Source organism: Corticium candelabrum, chromosome 15 (genome assembly GCF_963422355.1).
Source record: "Corticium candelabrum chromosome 15, ooCorCand1.1, whole genome shotgun sequence".
Lineage (NCBI taxonomy): Eukaryota > Metazoa > Porifera > Homoscleromorpha > Homosclerophorida > Plakinidae > Corticium > Corticium candelabrum.
The window spans coordinates 4589320-4611013 of record NC_085099.1 but is presented as its reverse complement, the minus strand read 5'-3'; the positions used below and the strand labels follow the sequence as shown (position 1 = coordinate 4611013).

At 40.7% G+C, this 21694-nt stretch overlaps 4 protein-coding genes across 4 annotated transcripts in view; 2 read left to right on the top strand and 2 right to left on the bottom strand.

Moving 5' to 3' along the window:
- Positions 1 to 4165: 4165 nt before the first annotated feature.
- Positions 4166 to 5215, bottom strand: LOC134191453 (TNF receptor-associated factor 4-like). The gene has a single exon (XM_062660069.1). It carries the CDS (start codon positions 5206 to 5208, stop codon positions 4306 to 4308), a length of 903 nt encoding a protein of 300 aa, XP_062516053.1. The 5' UTR covers positions 5209 to 5215; the 3' UTR covers positions 4166 to 4305.
- Positions 5216 to 5554: 339 nt separating this feature from the next.
- LOC134191452 (uncharacterized) lies at positions 5555 to 7245 on the bottom strand. Its single transcript, XM_062660068.1, has one exon. The coding sequence runs from the start codon at positions 6982 to 6984 to the stop codon at positions 5833 to 5835; it is 1152 nt and encodes a 383-aa protein (XP_062516052.1). The 5' UTR covers positions 6985 to 7245; the 3' UTR covers positions 5555 to 5832.
- Positions 7246 to 7667: 422 nt separating this feature from the next.
- Positions 7668 to 9763, top strand: LOC134191451 (uncharacterized). Its single transcript, XM_062660067.1, has 2 exons — positions 7668 to 8967; positions 9039 to 9763. The coding sequence occupies exons 1-2, from the start codon at positions 7675 to 7677 to the stop codon at positions 9519 to 9521; spliced, it is 1776 nt and encodes a 591-aa protein (XP_062516051.1). The 5' UTR covers positions 7668 to 7674; the 3' UTR covers positions 9522 to 9763.
- A 539-nt stretch (positions 9764 to 10302) lies between these two features.
- The window catches only part of LOC134191517 (protein SCAI-like), a 12279-nt gene continuing 887 nt past the window's right edge, over positions 10303 to 21694 (top strand). Inside the window, exons 1-17 of the mRNA XM_062660140.1 lie at positions 10303 to 10412; positions 10506 to 10575; positions 12202 to 12227; positions 13199 to 13285; positions 14279 to 14377; positions 14436 to 14532; positions 14588 to 14686; positions 15602 to 15685; positions 15743 to 15826; positions 15888 to 16001; positions 16083 to 16178; positions 16235 to 16313; positions 17514 to 17601; positions 17810 to 17891; positions 17951 to 18023; positions 19845 to 20018; positions 20080 to 20180. Of these exons, the coding sequence (XP_062516124.1) occupies positions 10303 to 10412; positions 10506 to 10575; positions 12202 to 12227; positions 13199 to 13285; positions 14279 to 14377; positions 14436 to 14532; positions 14588 to 14686; positions 15602 to 15685; positions 15743 to 15826; positions 15888 to 16001; positions 16083 to 16178; positions 16235 to 16313; positions 17514 to 17601; positions 17810 to 17891; positions 17951 to 18023; positions 19845 to 20018; positions 20080 to 20180 (1563 nt within the window). The remainder of the gene's footprint in view (positions 10413 to 10505; positions 10576 to 12201; positions 12228 to 13198; positions 13286 to 14278; positions 14378 to 14435; positions 14533 to 14587; positions 14687 to 15601; positions 15686 to 15742; positions 15827 to 15887; positions 16002 to 16082; positions 16179 to 16234; positions 16314 to 17513; positions 17602 to 17809; positions 17892 to 17950; positions 18024 to 19844; positions 20019 to 20079; positions 20181 to 21694) is intronic.

Here is a 21694-nt window from a genome sequence, read left to right as displayed (position 1 = left end):
TAGCAAAAAATATAAAATATATAAGCAATATATATATATATATATATATATATATATATATATATATATGGCTCTGCTGGAAATGTCTCCGAGTAAAAAAATTCGTTATTTATTTACTAGATATTTAAATAATGTATTAAATAGTTTAATAACTCAATTAAGCAAGTAAATTTTTTGTGCACGTCACCTTTGATAACGTACCAACATGCTAGACTCTAACAGCCTACTTAGTAACCACGCAATAAACGAAGGGTTGTTTGACAGCATCCTGATTATTCAGCGACCAACAAACACTTAATTATCGCTATGTCAACAGATCAGCTACCTAGCTAGAACTGAATCGCTTTTTGCCTTCGATTCCTGATGCCATGATGTTGTATACCATACATACATATATGGTACGTAGCTTCTCTTCTAGTGCTTCAATCCTTGCTTGCATTTCTTGCTCTCTAATTAACTACACTCTCTTGCTCCCATTTGATCAGCTTCTCTTCAGCTTCAATCACTTTTTTCTCAGCCGTTTCCAACCCAGACTGAAACGAACTTGTCATCATTGTGAGCAGAGAGACAGCAGCTAGCTTGCAAGCGCGAGATGTACAATTCCAGTTGTCTCCTGTTTCAAGCCCAAGTGCTCGAATTCACACTGCAAGCAACTCGCATTGCACGAACCATGTTTTCCCTTGTGCTCGGCCATTCCTTCTCTAGCCGCTGTCTCTCCGCATTTATTAAGCACAGGGTACTGGAACAGTATCACAGACATTAAGATGACCGTCTAGGCATTCATACTGCATTCCTACGTCACCATAACGAGCAGATAACACGTCTTTGGGGCGTGCATCTTGCTTATGTTTCTTCATGTCTCTTCTCATCACCGCCCTGCCGCATTTATTGCATAGCTCTCTAGTGTAGACGCACAAGGCCATGTGTTCTTCTCGATCTTTCAGCTGGCCTTTAATTAAAATTTCTACTTACAGCTAGCTGCCTTCGTGCTCGTCGCAGAGTATCTTTAGTCTTAGAATTTGGTTTTTCAGCATGTTGTTTGCATAAATCTTGTCCAAATCGAGCTGACAACGACAGGTGGGGCAGCGGACTTTGCCGTTAATTAATTAAATAGTTACGAGGACTCAATGTCTACGCTTCGCAGAATTGGTGCCCGCAGTCGGTCATCTTGGGATTCCAAAGAGCTAATAGCAAATTGGGCACGCGTGCTGCTCACTAAGAAAATCAACAAATCAAGCATCGTAGCCTCCGACTCTTGCCATACTCTCTCGCCAACTCTTTCCACGTCACGTGGGCTACGGGTAGTTCCCGTTTACAATATTTGAATGCGTTTAATTATTCGCGTTAATTAATGAAGTGTTTGTAACAGCTGTTGCTTTATATTAATTTGTATATACATTTTGTTACGTTTGTACTATACATGCACATGCTAACTCTAGATAGCTAAGTCTAGATAGGCAATTTAGCTATGCATGATGATGATGTAGACATTCCAGACCACTGCTTGTGTAAAACGTTTACAAGTGCACTCAGTTGCTGAAAATAGCTGGTGTAGACTTTCTAAAACAAGCTACCGCGCAAATATGGCAGCAAAGGTCTGCATGGTTTTGTCCAGCTCACGCTTTTGTACTTATGACTGTTTTGTACAGGAACAATTAACTTAATTATCTCAATAAATAGTATCTCTAGTTACTGACTGATTTATACTAACTAACTGCTTACTTCTATTTGTATGGTATCAAATCACTAGTATTACATTACTGTGACACCAGTTCCTGTATACGTTTTCAGCTGTGTTTAATTTCTGAGTGACAGACCACTTCCTAACACCACACCATAAAATAACAGAAAATGATCATGTTCGCAACCATGGCAATGATATCTACTAAACCAGTTAGACTTACACAAAAGTAATGTGGTAAACATAATCATAGAAATTGATTGTATAGACATGTACTTGATGATAGGTAGCATTTATTCTTGCTACTTTGTTTCCAATACAAGCATGCAGCCATATGCACCTTTCAGTTTACATTATGGCTCATATCTATACAAGTTTTCTTTTTCTACTGCAGCTAGCCTTCCCTTCGTCTTAGTTCTTGCGTTCTCTTTCGCTCTTGATCAGTTTCTCCTCTGTTTCAAGCAACTTTTTCTCAAAGGTTTGTAGCCTTGACTGAAACGAACTTGCCACCATGCTGAAATGACTAACAGTAGCATCCTTAAGATGCGTTTCCAGCGTTCGCCTGTTTCCCTCAAACTGGCAACCCACATGCTTAAACTCACAAGGTAGAAGACTCTTTGTACACAAACCACGTATTCCTGTATGCACAGTCATTTCACTTCTAGCCACCGTCGCTCCACATTGATAAATACAGGGTACGTCAAAGCATCACATACGGAGTTAGTAGATCAACAGATGCCATCAGTTCCCTGCAATGTATACAAAGACAACTCTTTTGGGACACTCAACCTGCTTGTGTGTCTCCATGTCTTTTTTCAACACATTCTCGCCACATTGGTTAACACAAAGTTCCTCCATGTAGACACAAGTGGTTCTGTGAGTTTCTCGATCTCTCAACTCGCCTGTCCATGGGCAGCCGACTTGGTGTTGGTCGCAAAGTATCTTCAAACTCAAAATTTCGCGCTTTGTTAAGTTGTTTGGATAGATCTCGTTCAATTTCAGCTGCCGTTTGCATAGAGGACAGATTACTTTGTTGTTTTGAATAAGGGGTCTCAGGCAACCGTCGCAGAATTGGTGACCGCAGTCTGTCAGCTTGGGATTGCGAAGAGCTAGCTGACAGATAGGACACTTGTGTTAATACCTAGGAGGCTCGACAAAGTACACATCGAATCCTCCAGGTTCCGCCATACTGACTCCAGGACTAGCCTCGTACCCAGGCCCTCTCGCGCCGTCTTGCACGGTTCCCGTATAAGCATATATACGGGAACCGGACACGACGGCGCGAGAGGGTCTGGTACGAGGTAGCCTCGAACTTCCAGACCAGAGAGCGCGCGAACTCTAGTCTGGACCAAGTCGATACTGAAATGATTTCGGAAATAGCCTTCTAAGCCAATCAGCTTCTACAACCCGAATCTCGGTTGTAAATTCTGATTGGCTTAGCAATAATTGGTTATGCTAAGTGCACTAGCACTGATTGCGCGCGTGTGAAATCCTCATGGGCGGCTAAGTGCACACTAAACTCTGCATGTCAGAACAATGATTAGACTCTGCACGGACACATCTTAGTTTTAGTTTCAGCTTCATTTCTTCGATATTTTCAAGCTTGCAATGACAGGTGACATGTACAGCAGCGTCGCCAGACCATCATCTTTGACAACTGGTCGAGCGGTAGTCTCGCTAGTCGAGCGGTAGTCTCGCTAGTCGAGCGGTTAGACTAGCTAGCGGTCTGCCGAAGAGTCAAAGAGTCCTCGTTTCTTGCCGTCTACCAAGATATTGCCGCAAACACGGCAGACGTCTCTTCTTTGTTCGTGAGATCTCATGGCATTTACAAATGAAATGTTGATCTAGGTAAAACGATCCTACGCTGTTAGACACCATTTAGCATAGTTATTGATAAATACTTCCGAAATCATTTTAGTATCGACTTGGTCCAGACTAGAGTTCGCGCGCTGTCTGGTCTGGAAATTCGAGGCTAGGTACGAGGCCAGAGCCATATATAGAGATATATGGCTCTGTACGAGGCTACTCCAGAACCACGATGCGCACGTCATTTGTTGAAATTAAAATTAATTCAAGATACGGGGGTTGAATTTGTACTTCCTACTAGTAAACAAGATATAAGTTGCAAGCGAACGTCTCAACGGTGAACTGTAACCGCTCCTGGGCACTAGGGTGGAATGGACTTTGACTCTAGATGGCAATTCGAAGTGTTCTACAAATCCACCACGTTCTCTCTCGCACGCATGCACGCACGCGCGCGAGCGCACACACACACACACACACACACACACACACACACACCACATGCAGCCATGCACCTAGAGAGGAGGTGCTTCAACCCCAACGTCTTCAGTACGCCACTGGCTTTGATCAATCACGTGACTTTACATAGTCCCCTTTCTGATTGCATCATGGCTCATAGCCAAAATTAGAAACAGAACAGAAATAATTAGATGACTGATTGCACATCAACGTTTTGATGTTCACTGGACATAATATATTTGCTAGCAACAAACAGTTTAGAAGGCAGTACCAAGCAGCTATCTTGATATTTGAAGTATATTCTGGATAAGCTTATAAATAGTTCTTTGCCAACGTTTAGTAACAGACAGAAATCTTATGTACTATTTCATATACATAGGTTTACCACTTCTAGAAGAGTATAGACCCATGCTACTACTGTAACTAGCTAGCCTCCCTTCCATTGCTCTAAGCCTTGCTTGCATTTCTTGCTCTCTAGCTACACGTTCTTGCTCACATTTGGTCAGCTTCTCTTCAGCTTCAACTGCCTTTTTCTCAGCAATTTCCAACCTCGATTGAAACGAACTTGCCATCATTGTGAGGTGAGAGACAGCAGCTTGTGTGAGATGTAATTCCAGCTCTTTCCTGTTTCCATTGAAACTGCAGCCCATGTGCTCAAATTCACACTGCAAGCAACTCTCAGTGCATGAACCCTGTTTTCCAGTGTGCACGGCCATTTTACCTCTAGCCACTGTTTCTCCGCAATGATAAACACAGGGTACTGGAAAAGCATGACAGACATCAAGATGACCCTCTAGGCATTCATACTGCATTCCTGCGTCACAGTATAAGCAGTTAGCACGTCTTTTGGGGCATCCATTCCGCTTATGTTTCTTCATGTCTCTTCTCATCACTGCCCTGCCGCATTTATTGTCACACAGCTCTGTAATGTAGACACACTCGGCCATGTGTTCTTCTCGATCTTTCAGCTGGCCTTTCCACTGACATCCGGCTTCGTGCTCGTCGCAGAGTATCTTCAGTCCTAGAATTTCGCGTTTCACCATGTTGTTTGGATAAATCTTGTCTGGTTCGAGCCAACATCGACAGGTGGGGCAGCGGACCGAGCGGACTTTGCCGCTAGTGGGACTTGGTAGACACGTTTCGCAGAATTGGTGCCCGCAGTCGGTCATCTTGGGATTTCGAAGCGCTAGATAGCAAATTGGACACGTGTGCTGCTCACTAAGAGACTCAACAAAGCAAGCATCGTAGCCTCCGGTCCTAGCCATACTACTAGTCCGCCAAATCTTCACGTCACGTGAGCAACAAGTAGTTCCGGCTAACGTAGTCTATTAAATACATTTAATTACGCGCGCTAGTAAAATCACAAGTTCATTCAAAAGCGATTCTAATTAACTCAAACTACTAGTAGTGACTTCATATGATCCTCTAGCTGTCAACTCGCAATGACACGTATACATTTCAAGATCTGGTTATTTTCTTGGTGACAGTTAGACACACAGAGAAACCACCTAGGTAACCCAACTTACGCATGTGCGCGGGTAAATGATAATAACGCAAGTTCTCTAATGATGCAATTAGACATTAGAAAGTAGTGAATGGAGACTATGGCACTTGCAGATTCAAACAAAGTCTAATTGATTAATAAAACAATTTCCCATATCGATTAACTAAAGTCAAAGTTGTAGTCCTGTACACCAGATTAATCATATAATATACAAAGCAAGCCATATATTTGACTATCTGTGCCACTGACAGCAAAAAAGGGAGTGTCACACAGTAGCGCCTGTCATGATATTGTCTATCCACAACTTTGGGAAACTCATATAGCCACACAAGTACTAACGTCAAGTCACTTCAGTTCTGCTAGTTTACAACAAAGTTTCATGATTTCACTGTTCTCCCCTACAATGAAGTACCAAGTGAAGAGTCGATTCTGCATAAACGTTGTAATCACTGAGAGTTCGTCCATTTTCCAGTTGCCTACCAGCAAACATGAGGCGCTGCTGACCTGAGGGAAAACCCTCCATGCCCTGAATCTTAGCCTTAACGTTTTCAATTACGTCATTCGCTTCGACTTCCACTGCAATAGTCTTCCCATTCATCAACTTGACAAAGAGCTGCATGGTTTCTCTCCGCCGCAATCTCAAACTAAGAGTGGATCCCTTCTCGATATTATAGTACCGGAGGGTTTGGTCGTTTTCAAGCTCTCTACCGTCAAAGGTGAGGCACTGCTGTTCAAGAGGTATTCCCTCTTTGTTCTGAATTTTCACTTTTACATTTTCAATAGTATCACTCCTCTCAACTGTAAGTGCGAGTGTCCTGCCAATGGGCATCTTGATCAATACGTGCATTGCATGGCCATCCTTCAGCCGTACTATCAAGTGAATGGCAGAGTCCTTCTGAATATTATAGTACTGAAGAGTCTGGTAGCCTTCAAGCTGTTTGCCAGCGAAGACAAGCTGCTGGTGATCACAAGGTATCCCCTCTTTGTCTTGAATTTTTTCTTTCACGTTTTCAATAGTATCACTCATCGACACTCGAAGTGTGATGGTCTTGCCCGTGAGTGTCTTAATAAATATATCTATATCATCGCTTAGTCGCACCATCAAATGAAGAGTGGATTCGTTTCGAATATTGCAGTCTCTAAAAGTTTGGCCATCTTCGAGCTCTCTGCCAGCATACATGAACTTCTGCTGATCACGAGGTATCCCCTCTTTCTCTTGAACTTCCGATTTCAAGCATTCAATGGTATCGTTCTTCTCCACTTCAAGTGCGATTGTCTTGCCAGTGAGTGTCTTAATAACTATCGGTATGCCGTCTTTCAGCCTCAATATCAAATGAAGAGTGGATTCCCTCTGGACATTGTGGTCCCTCAGTATTTGGTCGTCGGCGATCTCTTTGCCGGCAAAGATGAGCCGCTGCCTATCAAAAGGTATTCCCTCTTTGTCTTGAATTCTGGCTTTCACGTTTTCAATGGTATCGCTTGTCTCAACTTCAAGAGTGATTGTCCTGCCAGTGAGTGTTTTGATAAAGACCAACATACCGTCAAACAATCAGAGAGGAAAATGGAGTGTGAATTGTTTTTTCTGTATATCTTGACTTGCAGTCGTTAGGAATGTGTTTACGGCCGTCTAGGCTGTATAATATTTCTCAGTGATGATAGAACGTTGTCGGTGGGTGAGGTGAACAGGGCCTCCTTCTTCGTCTTAGATTTGGCCTTCGATGGTGTCGTTGGCATCTACTTCTAGAAAGTCTTGACACAGGGCTGCATCATTGCGTCTCGCGTATGCGCAAAGCGAATCTCGGCAAGGACCAATTGCCCGGAGAGGGGGTACATCATAATCATTAAGAATACTATATATTCACGTGACTTGATTTCCCGTATTTGCAATAATTACATAATTTTATTTACTGCAAATTCGTTGCATTTGCAACAGTCATAAATTAAATTAAAAATTAAATCTGCCAGTCGATTGACCATTCAGTTGTCAGAACATGTACTGACCGAGTTTAATTACTAACAGACACACTGTACAAATTAATTAATTAAATAATGTGGAAAATAAAGTGTATAGTATTGGTATGTCTATCTTGCCAGTGAATGATGAAAAACCTGCATCTGCTTATTGTTCGTCATAAAGTATGCTTAAATTAAATCGCACGCTAGACGGCTGCTTGGTTGCTAGTCAAAGCTTACGCATGCGCATATCTGTCGTTACGTTTACACATCAATGTCACAAGACAATTTCGGTAGAACAAGTAAGGGAACTAGAAATAGAAGAGGCTCGGATTATTTCAATCCCACGGCGATGTCGGAGGATCCTAACATCAGTGTCCTCCCTCGTCTCAGTTCTCTCTCTAGAAACTCAACTCTGCCGTCTCGTCACTTCCACAGACCGTCTCCTTGGCACTCACTCCCACCCGAAGAAGCTCTCATTAGGAGTCTATCGGCTCCTGAAGAGCAAAAGAGCTCTCAAGCTTCTCTAGTCTTTCCAAGACTCTCGTCTACCCCGCCCACGCAAACTGGGAGGAACCAATCACAACAATATTCGTTCATGGAGGGCCACGTTGTTCCTAGTAGACATCAAGTACTTCCACCATTGGAGACACGTGAAAACAGAAGAGGATATACAGAGAGAAATTTTGAAGAGACGAGAAGGCAAACAGCATGTCATACACGTGATTATCCGGGACATCCAGAACAGGGTTACACATACCCGTCACAACATTATTCGGGTAATTGGAACGGTATACCTAGATACCCCAATACTATTCCTACTTTTCCTAATTCGTATATGCCGTATGGATATGGTTTTGGGATTCCTGCAGCAGGTCCTTGGACGTATTCATATCCAAATGTGCCTTTCGTTCCACATTGGATGGCTCCCTTTCTACCAAATCAACAACAACACATAAACACAGTTGTACCACATCGTTCGTTTGCTACTTGTCGACCATATGGCTACGTGAGAAGACGACACTGGGCTCAGATCTCAAAACGAGAGGCAGCCACTATAATACAGAAAACATTTAGAGGGCATCGTGTTCGGGAACGGATCAGATACTTGAAATACATCAGCAGAAAAAGAGTCGCATATGAATTGGTCGAGCAGCTGATCGATGAGTATGTTTCATCTGAAGTCATACCCGATCTTCTGATTGAGATTCTGAAGGAATATGAAGCACACGGAGGTCTTGATCCAGATGACCCAGCCACCGCAGTGACTGTAATTGTGTGCGAAGAGTTCATCGCTGATTGTATTCCCAAGATATCGCGAGATGCAATAATAGAAGCCAACGATGAAATCGTCCAAGAATACATGCTGAACAGTTGGCATAGGACAACCGATCCGCTTACTGCTATTTGTGAAGAAATGATTGAATCATATTTACAGAAAGAAGTAAATGATTTGGTACATGATGTAACTCAAAGTATCGTCGAAGACCATTTGGCAGTCTCTCGAGCCGAGAGCTGTCTAGATCAGCTAATACAAGACACATGTAGTCCTCTCATTGAAGGAATTGTAAGCCCTTGTGATGAACAAGTATTGATATTTTAATTAATTAATACATTATTGGTTTCCAAAATGTACAGGTGAGCAGGAGTCTTCACGAATGTCACGTTGAGCACGTTCTTGACGAGATAACAGATGACGTCGCGATTCCACTGCTTCGCGGCTGCATCAGTGCTGCTCTTCAGGAATGTGGAGACGACATTAGACAGCAGCAAGTGAGTGCTGTTTCTAACTTCGCAACCAGTAGGTTACTGGATAGTTTGATCTTACAACAACTGCTTGGTCATGTGTCCGACTGTGGGGATTCATTCACATTTAGACTATTTTCGCAGCGATTTTTGGATGCTACGTTAGCAGGATTTCTGCTACAGGAACATTGGAATGTGTATGACCATTGCATTCGTACGGACAAAAATTTTGCACTAAAGAAGCTTCACGGTGTTATGTTTGATGACATAGCTGTAGCTGCATTGACTGAACTCATTGCTTCTCATCTTGATGAGGATATGGAAGACATTCATGAACAACAATTAAAACAAATTTCTTATTTAGACGTACAATGAGTACTTCAAATTTATTAACTTTTATTTTTTATTTATGTAACGGCGATTACTTGCAAATTTTTGGAAACTGCTAATATATTAATGGTAATGGATGTATTTGTTAATGGTTCTACAAATGTTTGCTATAGGACACATTACAATGTAGTGGTTGTGGAATAATGCACTTGCAGATTTCAAATATATTTTATGGATTGAGTATACATTGTCACAATGTATAAGGCTACTTCAATATATGACTCTGTATTTTCATGGTTCACTGGACTTTTTTTGTCTCTGCTGGCTTAGTTCACTATATCTTATCACGTGTTTATTATTTGGTCACGTGTTTATTTAACACCATTTTACATATTTTTATTCAATGTGTGTACAGTACATTGTGTTGAGCAGCCATTTCAATATCTTCATTGTTTACATCTGCCACAGAATTTTAAAGACCAAATTAATTATTGAGTAATTTTTACTTTTTCAATTTTTTAAATTTTAACTTGTATCACGTTTGGATACAGTTGTCACAACTGAACCACACAGAAAGAAAAAAGTCTGAAGCAAATCAGACATGACAGTAGACACAGAAAATGAATACACACACCAAATGCCTATATCTCTAGCTACGTGGTAGTGAAAATGTGTGGCATGTATGTGTTACTTGCAATTTACACTATGACTGTGCTGATATTCATTGTTATAACAACTTCACAAAATGAGCAAATGGAAGCGTGAAACAACGATTGGATAGGACTCCGAGGTCTAACAAGTTGTTATACGCATGCGTCATCTTAGGATGTCTTTGGAGGAAGGTCGTCAGATTGTAGGCGAACAAGATCAGCAGGCGATAGTGCGCGAATTCACGTACCTCTTGGAAAAATCAAAGCAGCTGTTTAATGGTATCAGGTAAGCAGTAAGCCTATCTTACCCACCTAGCTGCAGATGCAACGTCTGATGTCAGTGCACTAAACTGTTACTGTGTGTTTGGTTTCTGCATAGAGATTTGCCGCAGTTTGGTCAGAAACAATGGCAAGGTTATTTTGCGCGAACTTTCGATGTTTTCACTCGGGTACGTTTAGTTAATTAATTAATTAATGGAGTTTAGTTAATTAACTGAGTCCGCACACTCAATGAAACAGGGCGGGCAGAGCCCTCCAGATGTTGGGTGGGCCAGGCCTTGCTTGGCTAGGTTCCGCCCACTTGACAAATTTTGACTAAAGCTGTAGAGCTAGGGTGGAGCCTGGCTAAAGACAGCGTTACTAGAGGATAGTCTAACTACTAGTAGTATTGTACTCTGAGAATATTTAATCATTTATCAAACTACACGCAAAATATTGTCATCTGTTAGAGACTGAAAGACCAAAAATTGACTTGTGTTGGTCATTAGCACTAATGAACTCATTTTCGATTTATAAAAGGTTTATCTCATCTAGTCGGTCACTATGTACATGCAGTACCATCAGATTGTTTAGACATAGTTTGCTCATTGTACACCTCAAGTACGTCTTCAGTCTTCTGAGAGAAACGATTTGTGGCGTCTCTCTACGGCAAACGGTAAGCGCTCATCAAGACAAGTGACTGGGTTTGCGAGGCATGTTGTGCTCGTCCCACACTTCCTGCTGTAAACTTCCGAATTATGGTTGGTTTGTCTCATCTGTAGAGGTGAACAATAACTAATTTATTTAATCACCTATACCATTTCCGGAAGTTTTCGCCAAACGCTTGTTGGTGGAAGTCCCATTTTTTGAATGATAGGTGGGCCGTCGCCCACCTGGCCCACCCTGCTCTGCCGGCCCTGTGATATTCTGCCCACTCAATCAAACTTCTTAATTTCAATTGCTCGTTCTATTGTACTCATGGAGGCCTCATCTGAACGCGGGATTCCTGTTGAAAGGCTTAATTAAGAATTACTGCTCAATTTGTGACGTTTTAGTTTATAGATGCGAACTTAGGTATTTATTTGTTAGTTATAAGTAATAATAATATATTTCATACACACCAGGTTCTGGTGCAGTTCCAATGGAGGGCAGTCGACAAACAGACAAACAAACACAAATACATCAATAAGCTAACAAACAAAACACTACATGAAAGATTTACACACTTAAGTGTCTTGTAACTGACAACAAACTAGTTATTGTAGCTACAATCACACCTTAACACAATTTCGGTAAGAAAGCCTTGATAGAGTTCTTAAAAGTTTGTTTCCGGCATGAATCGATGTATGCATAAATAGCATCTGTAGTTTTCTTATTTTTGTGAGGCCTCTTCAAAACTGTCCAATCTATTGTGAATGGACTGTCTCTGCCGCATGCCAAGACCGCGCCTAACTTCTTTTCTGAAGGCTACATTTACTTTTCGAACTGAGCAAGCGCTATCTAGATCACAAAGACGACTTCCATATGTTTGGCAATAGTTGAACATCGATGATCCTCATCCATACGTCAATGTATACCTACCCACTTGGTATGTGACGTACCTACTCGTTATGTAAAAGTTTGGTAAGTATTAAGGGTCAACAACTGTTGGCCTAGTAAGGAACAGCCTTATATACAGACCTACTCAATTAAGGCAAGGTAGTCTAAAATATTTTATTTCAGAAGCTCTAGACTATCAAAGTAGATAATGTGGAATTACCAGATCAAAATTTTTGACTTACCATTTTAATGCAGCATTTGATTTTGTTGAATTTTAGCTTTGGAGATTCCAGCAACAAAACAGGTGAGTGAACGTTGAATTAATTTGATCAAGGTAAATATTTGAGCTATTGCAGGCGACTAATAATTTTTAATTAATAATAATATTTAGACCGAACAAATAATTGTTAATTGTCTTCTCAGCTCACTTACTACTTTCTTAGATTTGTCAGTTACTAGTGCTATATTGATGACACGAAAACAGTTACCTCTCTGGAACGTACCTGTGGTTTGGTGGACGTGCCCAGTTGAGGGTAAAGACCCCAATTTGAGAGGGTGATGATGACATAATAATAATAATAAGACTTAAAGTTATTGTTGTGACTGTGATTAGCGACAATGGTAACTGCATTGGGGTTTGTGCATGACAACAAATCAAGAATCTTGGCTGTCTACATTTCTCATATTTGTTAGTGTTGTACATGGGACCAAGACTCATTTAGGTCATTGGGAAGTTTCTGTGGTCTGGTGGATGGTCCATTGATAATGATATTCCAGTGCTTTCCTTGTCTTCATTAGTCCATTGTGTATGCTGGTTGAGACTCTCTGGTCACCGTAATACCATCGGTCTATATCGATGTGGTTAGTTCTTGAGCAGCATATGGACTGAATGAAATATGTACCTTGCATGGGCGAACTGGCAAGTTGGCTGGTGTCAAAATGGGTGAAGACTCCAATTGCCCATCACGGAGGGATGTAACTACACATGCACGTGGACACACACACACACACACATACACACACACACACACACACACACACACACACACACACACACACACACACACACACACACACACACACAGGCAGGAGTTTGGAATTTTGCTTTGCACACAGTAGTGGTGTGAGTGATGATGGCAGTGGTTTGCACCAGTTCTACCTGAACTACCTGATTATAAAACTAACATTTTTAAATATTAATTATGAGACTGTTATGAGACAGCTTAATCGTTGGTAGTGACTGTTTGCATTATATTTCTTTCACTGCATATATAGGCAAACACTAGATGCCTGCTTTGGTCTAAAACGATGGCAGATCGGTGAGATTGCATCGAAAATTGGACAATTGTATTACCAATATTAGTAAGTAGCAACTTTCTGGTCTACTGCACGATTACACGCATAAATGTATGTGCGGGGTCTAATTTTTTCTATTTATTGTACCATATGTATTGCAATATACCGTATTCGCCCGTAATAATGCCCTGGGCGTATAGAAAAGATAGACTTTATTTATGGGCGTATACTAGGGCATGGGCGTTATTTTGGTCCCAGGCGTATACATGGTTGCAATATGCTGTCGTTTGGCTAGTCACCATCTAAACACTTGAAGACAGAAATACCACAAATGCTCGCAATTATCCATTTGCAAGATCAAGGTACTGGTATCCGTGCACCAAACTAGACACTTCACACGCAAACCGGAGTGGTCGGCTTGAAGCCTGTCAAAAGCATCACGATCGCTAATTGCAATGAAGAATAGTAAGCACTTTCACGCAATACGAACACCTGCTCATCAAATGCACACAGACGGAACAAATGTTCTGTGGACCCTATTTTGTTTTGTCTGCGCATGCGTATCCTGGGCATCTAGTTGGCCATGGGCATATACTTGGGCATGGGTGTTTTTCAAGCTGAAGGTTCTGACCTGTCACACATGGGCGTATATGTGGGCATGGGCGTTATTTTGGTATGGGCGTTATGACGGACGAATACGGTAAATCTTCTTTTTTTGTACTCTTGTTTGTGTTCTTCAAGTGTCAATGTACTATACAGATATGTTTAGCAGGAACCTCTACTGTTGTCAAATAGATGGCTATGGCAACTGTTTGAAGAGGCACACTTATAATGGAGTTGTGTGTCTGTCTGCCTGTCTGTCTGTGTGTGTGTGTGTGTGTGTGTGTGTGTGTGTGTGTGTGTGTCTGTCTGTCTGTCTGTCTGTCTGTCTGTCTGTCTGTCTGTGTGGCTGTGTGTATGTGTGCATGCGTACGTGTGATGCAGGTTGTGAATTTAGTGCGAAGTAAATTTAATTATAGCCTCACCTGTCTATTTCCTATCACTAATTCTTGCATACAGCATGCGGACATGTGAAACTGGATACCTTCAAGAAGCATTCTCTTTCTACCAAGCAGTTCGCAGTCGCTCCTACTACGCGAACGTCCTCAAAGAAGACAGGTGCAAACTAAATCGACCATATACAGTGAACTAGAATGGTAATCTGTTATGTCTGCAGAGCTGATCTAATGGTAAAGAAACTGCGGTATTATGCTCGCTTTATTGTCGTCTGCTTGTTGCTACCCAAACTTGACGTCATTGTTGATCTGATTAAAGTCAGTTGCATTGTGACCACAGTAGATGATTACTTTTCATTGACTGTTATGTCAGGAGATGTCGAAGTATGTGGAGGAGTATGTAAAGAAATATGAATCGGCAGACAAAGATGATTGGAAACTTGTATTGCAAGAAGTTTCATCATTTTTGGAAGTTAGTTCTTGTCTTTGAACAACTTGTAAGAGTATAAGACTAATTTTAAAGTTATGCACATGTTGTTTTAAAGTTTAAAACCGAGTAGAGCTGACTGGTTGGTGCTATGATCATATTACCAGGGAGATTTTTAGTTCAACTAAGTTTTGTGATGCTCAGATATTTGGATATGAAACCTGGACCGACCGATCAGAATGTATCCAAAAATGTTATGATCATGTGAAATTGCAAGCAGTCAACAGCTTGTGCGACACTTTTTAAAACTACATTTTTGTAGCTGCTTTGTCACTTGGCCGCCAACTGATAGTTATACAAATCAAGCTTCTCTGCTTGTGTATTTAGTATCAGGCTATCGAATCCATTACATGCATGACAATTTGCTAATATGAAGCGAGGCCACAAAGGATGCCAAAGGTGTATTGTCAGGAAGTGGATTTGGGTTTTTGCAGACTTTTCTGCTGGTTTTGACTATACGAACACACGAGCAAACAAACAGCCAATCAACCAACCTAATACACCTGCACACACACACACACACACACACACACACACACACACACACACACAAACACAAACAAATTTACACGCACACTAACAAAGTTTATACACACACTAACAAATTTACACACAAACTAACAAACACACACACTAACAAATTTACACACACACCAACACACACACACACACACACACACACACACACACACACACACACACACACACACACACACACACACATGGAAAGACGGGCAGAATTCACAAAAGAAAATGACAGAGAATTCTAGGCTTTTATCAATTAGATAACTATACCAAAGTGGAGATTTGTTTTTGTTTACATACAGACAGACATCGTCTACGAAACAGAAATATATACATAGATATCTAACAGAGTGGTTACTATTTATAACTTTCTAGGCCAATAGCCTTGTTACTGTGGTGGATGTGAATTCAATGCCAGTTGCCGTTACACATCGCCTCGACACTTCCAATCAGCCAACAGTAAACAACAACAACACACATTTGCACACTTACTTTTTTATCTAAAACTTTATTTAGGCAACCGCAGCAGGTGACAGTCCAACCAAACGCAAATCTCTCATTCTCGGTGAAGCCTTCATTGTTGGTAACACAACAGAACAAGTTACGTCAATGTCGATCCTTTCTAGCAATCAACATTAGATCATATGGTGTCATTCTTTAGGTGAAATTTAGTGAATTGACTCTGGACATGTTTCGTATGCTTCAAGCACTGGAACGAAAGCCAACGCAAGGTTGTATTGACGAGAACTCGCTTGATAAAAACAGTGCAAATGAGGTATGTTGTGTGTTGTGGTACTTGGATCTGATAGAGAGTGTAAATATTGTGTGTCAGCATCAATTATGGTTGGTGTTGCAGGACGACTCGCCTGTAAATGTTCGTAACCCTCACAAGTTCCTTCTCTATAAACCTACGTTACTACAACTTGTTAATTTTATTTCAAATGGCGTCAAGGTGATGAACATTTGTTTGAAATTGAAATCAATAATTTAGTCTGAGTAAATTTTCAGGAGTTGCACAATCAGTCGGTTGTTCTACTCTATTTGTCTGCCAGTGGTGTGGAGGCACAGAAGGCAAACTATGAAGATGGTAAGAAGGAAGCATATGCTGGCAGTCTGTGTGAGAACTGCTTGTCAATGTCGGGCATTACACGGTGTTAGTTGGAAGCAAAATTTATTCAATAACACACACACACACACACACACAGGCATGCATTTGCACATGTGTCTGCCTGCCTTCTGTCTGTCAATTTGTCTGTCTGTCTGTCTGTCTGTCTGTCTGTCTGTTTGTCTCTGTCAATTTGCCTGTCTGTCTGTCTGTCTGTCTGTCTGTCAATTTCTGTGTGTCTGTCTGTTTGTGTGTCTGTCTGTCTGTCTGACTGACTGTCTGTCTGTCTGTCAAATATCATTTATTTCAAACATACATCTGTAATACAATGCTAGCAAAGTAACTATGTAAAGTTCCCCAACTACGAGAGTTCACTAGAAGTACATTTTATAAACAAACATCTAACATTTATAAGAGAACAATGCAAACTACCCGGACGTCTGTCTGTCTGTTTGTATGTATGTCTTTCTGTCTGTGTGCCTGTCTGTCTGTGTGTCTGTCTGTCTATCTGTCTGTCTGTTAATCACATATATTTGAACTTTTATCTATGATACATTTGCAATGCAGGGTACTATGTACTGTCCAACTACTAGTAGTTATCAACTAAACTAAGCTAAAATTGAAACTTGTGTAAAACAAAAAGAGGACTACACTTAAAAGCTACAGTGTACAAGCAAAGCTTCCAGTACCAGCTAGTGGCTGAAGTACAGGGTGACAAAAAGGTTACATCTGTTGTCTTCAGACAGCAAAGAGAGCTTTTTAGAGATACTCTAGCATTACACTTCTGGAGCTGTGCTCTGTCTGTCTGTTTGTCTGTCTGTCTGTCTGTCTGTCTGTTGGTTTGTCTATCTGTTTCAATACATATATTTAAATCAAACACTTACATCATGACCAACTTTAAAGAGAAACATTCACAGCAACAAATGACAAGACCATTACGATCCTGAAGCATTCAAATTACACCTAATACACTACATTTCGACAATCTAATCTTGCTATGCTAATACGTTTGTCCAAGAGATGACTTTTGCATTACATCTGTATGTCTGTCTGTTTGTCTGTCTGTGATAGTATATTTCAACCATGATCACTATTACTATCTGTCTGTCTGTCGGTTGTCTGTTTGCATGTCTGTGCGAGTGCACATACACACACAGGCTCTTATATTATGTGTATTTACAGGACCATACTGTCATGGTGGAGTTTCAGTTAAAGATTTTAAACACGACGACTTTACCAAAAAGCCACCACAGCTGAAGGAGACACATTGGTATATAAACAAACAGGATATAAATGTTGCTAATATTAATTCTGTGTCAGGTGAAGTCTGCATGTATGTTGTGGTTCTTCTATAACGTTTGACCCGTTTGTACATGTCATAGCTCTATTGAAACGTGCGTTTGTGTGGGAGGGTTGTTATGTTTGTTGTCATTTTTATATTTATATAACAAATTCTTAATAACTTTGGTTCGTCGTAGTTTTTATCCTGGTGACCTACTGCCGTTTACTCGTCGTCCAATGATGCTGATTGTTGAAAGTGGCGCCAGTCAAGCATTTAGTGTAATGGTTTTGTATGCACTGTTTACATGAAGCTCAATCTAGTTTCAGTTGTTGTTTAGTCAATGCCGCGACTGTTTGGGCAGCCATTGATTTGCTTACTTGCGCCAAGAAATTTTCCATCAACATTTCAAGGTTTTCTTATATGTACCGTACTGCTCCTAATGTTTTTCAAGTTATAATCTTTTAGAAAAGTTTGCCTTCCAAAAATAATAGGATAACAGAACAATTAATATTTTGGTTTTGAAAATTGTTGGTTGTCCAGGCTTTTGGTTTTTGCACTTGCACATGAAACGTCATCCTAAATGGTCACTACACAGAAGTGTGCAGCTCAAGATGCCAGCTCAATGAAAACGCGAGCGAGCGACTTCTGTCTCAACTATGGCTTCTGGTTTCAAACCAAAATGCCATTAGAAAGAATACATTGAAAGAATAAATAAACAAATAATAAATCAAAAATAACTAATATTGCACATCTAGACCTAAAAAATTGGGATTCGTAAAAAATTCTAAATAATTTTTGGAGTCTCAAAAAACATCAGGAGCAGTAGAATATATGTCTTATAATGAGTACAATGGATTTTATTGTCTTGTCAAGGTGTTAAAAATTTTTGTTTATTTATATTAGGTAAGCATTTTATTCACTGAAATTGCATGCTATTAGTTGTAAATATTAATGCTGTCTGCTAATGTCATAGTACCACCGTATTACCTCTTGTAGAAGAGCTTGCCATTATAGAGTGAGTATTACCAGGGTGTTGTTATACCTCGAGGTGCAATGTCATACCATTGTAAACGAGGAATTTTAGCAACATATAGTTATACTGTGATTAATCTTGATCCAGCTTTGTAGACATCCTCCAGAGTTCTAGCCAGAAAATTGTGACAGCTGGCAAGGTATCGGTCAGTACTGACCACACCCACTGACCATACCCACTGTAGCATATTTAATAATAATAATCTTTTAATTAGTACCACTTTCTGTTGATCTGTAACCACTAATGATCTTTACACTATTTCGTTAAGCTAAAGTGTGATCTAATTAAACATTAGTGGTAAGGCTGGTTCACAATATTGACGCTGACGCTCAGCTGAGCATTAACATCAAAGACACGGCCTTGACGTAGGTGGCATCCTTTGATGTTGATGCTGATGCTGATGCTGGAATAGGATTCATTTCTATTCCAGCATTAGCGTCAACGTTGGGGTCAGCGTTAATATTGTGAACCAGGCTGTAGTCTTTGTCTTTTGTTTACAATTAACAGTAAAGATTTAGAGAGCACTCCTGGACCTTTCTCATTATCTACTTGGGTTGGTTTTTCAATGCAAATTGTCTCAAGGCTCCTCCAAATGCAATATTTAGTAGATTCGTGCTAACAGCGGAGCATGGACACACTCCTTTGTCTACAGTCTTCTTCGGAAAGAAATACTCATACGGATCACTTTGCTGCTCACAACCATATTTGGCATGAGCTCTACTGCTGGCATTGCTGTCTTTGGCTAGAACTCTGTGGACCTTGTGAAATTCCTAACTCCCTTGATGCTCATGCTACGTTGCTGACAAGCTCATCAAATTCTGCAACAGCTGCATGCCAGTTTCAATCCCACAGGGTATGATTGTCTACTTCCAGTCTTTGTATGACTACCATCCTGACCATTGCCAATGGCTTCATCAGCTGGCACAGCATCAACTTCCATAACGCCACATGTCTCACCATTTGCATTACCTCAATATTAATATTAAAAGAATGGCCTCGGTTTACTGCGACTACAGTACCTCACTCTACAAGGGCACCTTACCTTCTAACAGCATGCCGTTATATGTACCACCTAACATTGATGAAAATTCTGGTCAAACTTAAATACAGCATGCTTTTCTATGTCACTATGTGAGATAATATGGTATATGGTTTGATATATGTACTATTGTTATGTATGGGGTGTATACTCTTATAGATACATCACGAACGGGTGGACTGCTCACTCTTTTTCTGTACTCTCCTCTAATTGCTCTCTGTTACGTGTGCGGCATTGCCGACATCCGGTTTAGTCTTTGGGAGCAGTGTCAAAAACACGTGAAGAAGACTCTACTGCATGTTAGGAATTTAATACTCCACTCTAAAGAAATCGGTTTGTCATTCTTTTCTGTATGCAATAACCATTGTCCCGAATTGTATGCTCTTGTTGATAGACCATTCGTACATCAAGTTTATGGATGACATGTTTTTGTCCGAACTTATTGTACGATTTGTGTTTTTCATGTGGGTTATGAGAAATCATGCTGGATTCAAGGTACCATTTGGCTCATATATTTTAACTTTGTTTTTGTATGGCATTACTTACACTGAAAGAGAGATACAGGCTAATAAATAGGTAAACATGTGATTACGACAACCAGATGAATTTGTTGGTAGCTAGCACAGATATACTGACAGACGAGTGAACTTATTGCACTGGTTTATGAATACAAGTAATGTGCTGTAATTTATTAATTAATTGGTAATGTTTTGTTATAGACTCACACTTCTAAATATGTTCATTGATGCATGGATACATAACATACAGACAGATGGACAAACAGACTAATAGACGGACAGAGCTGCAAACAGGCTAACACACGTGCGCATACACACACACACACACACACACACACACACACACACACACACGCCTCTCCTCCATTCCATGAAGCAAAGTACCAAAAGGGAATCCTCTTCTGCAAATTTGTTGAGGTTCTTTGTGCAGGAAATTGACTCCGAGAGACTTGCAAGTTCTCCGTGAGTAAACAAGTGAGAGACGGCCCAAGTGACGCCGTCCTACGGCGTTCCGGTCTTACAGCCATGCTTTTCTCAGTTGCTGGTGTGGCGAGTTACTCAAAGGATAGAAAAATGGTAAGCGATGGAACCATAGAGTATCAGAAAAGGTAGGCAACCACTGAGCAATTCAAACTCCGGGTGCCGCCATTTACATCTGGACACACACACACACACACACACACACACACACACACACACACACACACACACACAAAGGCAAACAATTAAACAGACAGACAGACAGACAGACAGACAGACTATATAAAGGTAATCACATCACACTGTTTTTGCATAGATTAATCTAAAACAATTATCTATATAATATTATCATTCTGCATGGTTTCCGGTTTCATTTGTCACAATATCTATATTTCTGCAACGGGTGGTTAATTTTTAGATGTTTGAGTAATAAAGGAAGAATAGAGAGGTAGACAATATTTAGAATGAACATGCACACTAAGGTAATCACACTAATAGACTGGAAGATGGACAAATCAGCATGTCGATGTACAGAGAAAAGGGCTTTGTACAGCGAAAAAGTGCTTTTATTATATCCTTGAATGTACAGTTTTAGTGGAGTGCACGGGTGCAGTGTTGTCGGAAGAAATGGATACTGCAAACAGCAACAACGTACTGCTACATGAGATTGATATATAGCTACATACGTGTACACATTACAAACATATGTTTCGATGTTAACAGCCATACATGTATGTACGTATGTATGTACGTGGCTCAATTGGTTAGAGCGTGCAGTTGGAGATTAGCAACATCCGGGACCTTTGGGTCAGGGTTTAAGTGCGGGAGGGCCACATACATAAGTTCCCTTGGGCAAGGAACCGACATACAATTGCCTCTCTTCGGAGTGTCGGTTCTGTTCAAGCAGCAAGTACATGGTGACTAAAGTACAGATAGTGACGGTTGGTAGCATAGTGACTGTAATTGTAGCAAGTGCTTGGTGACTGCAGTATCTAACTTGGGCCCTAGGGA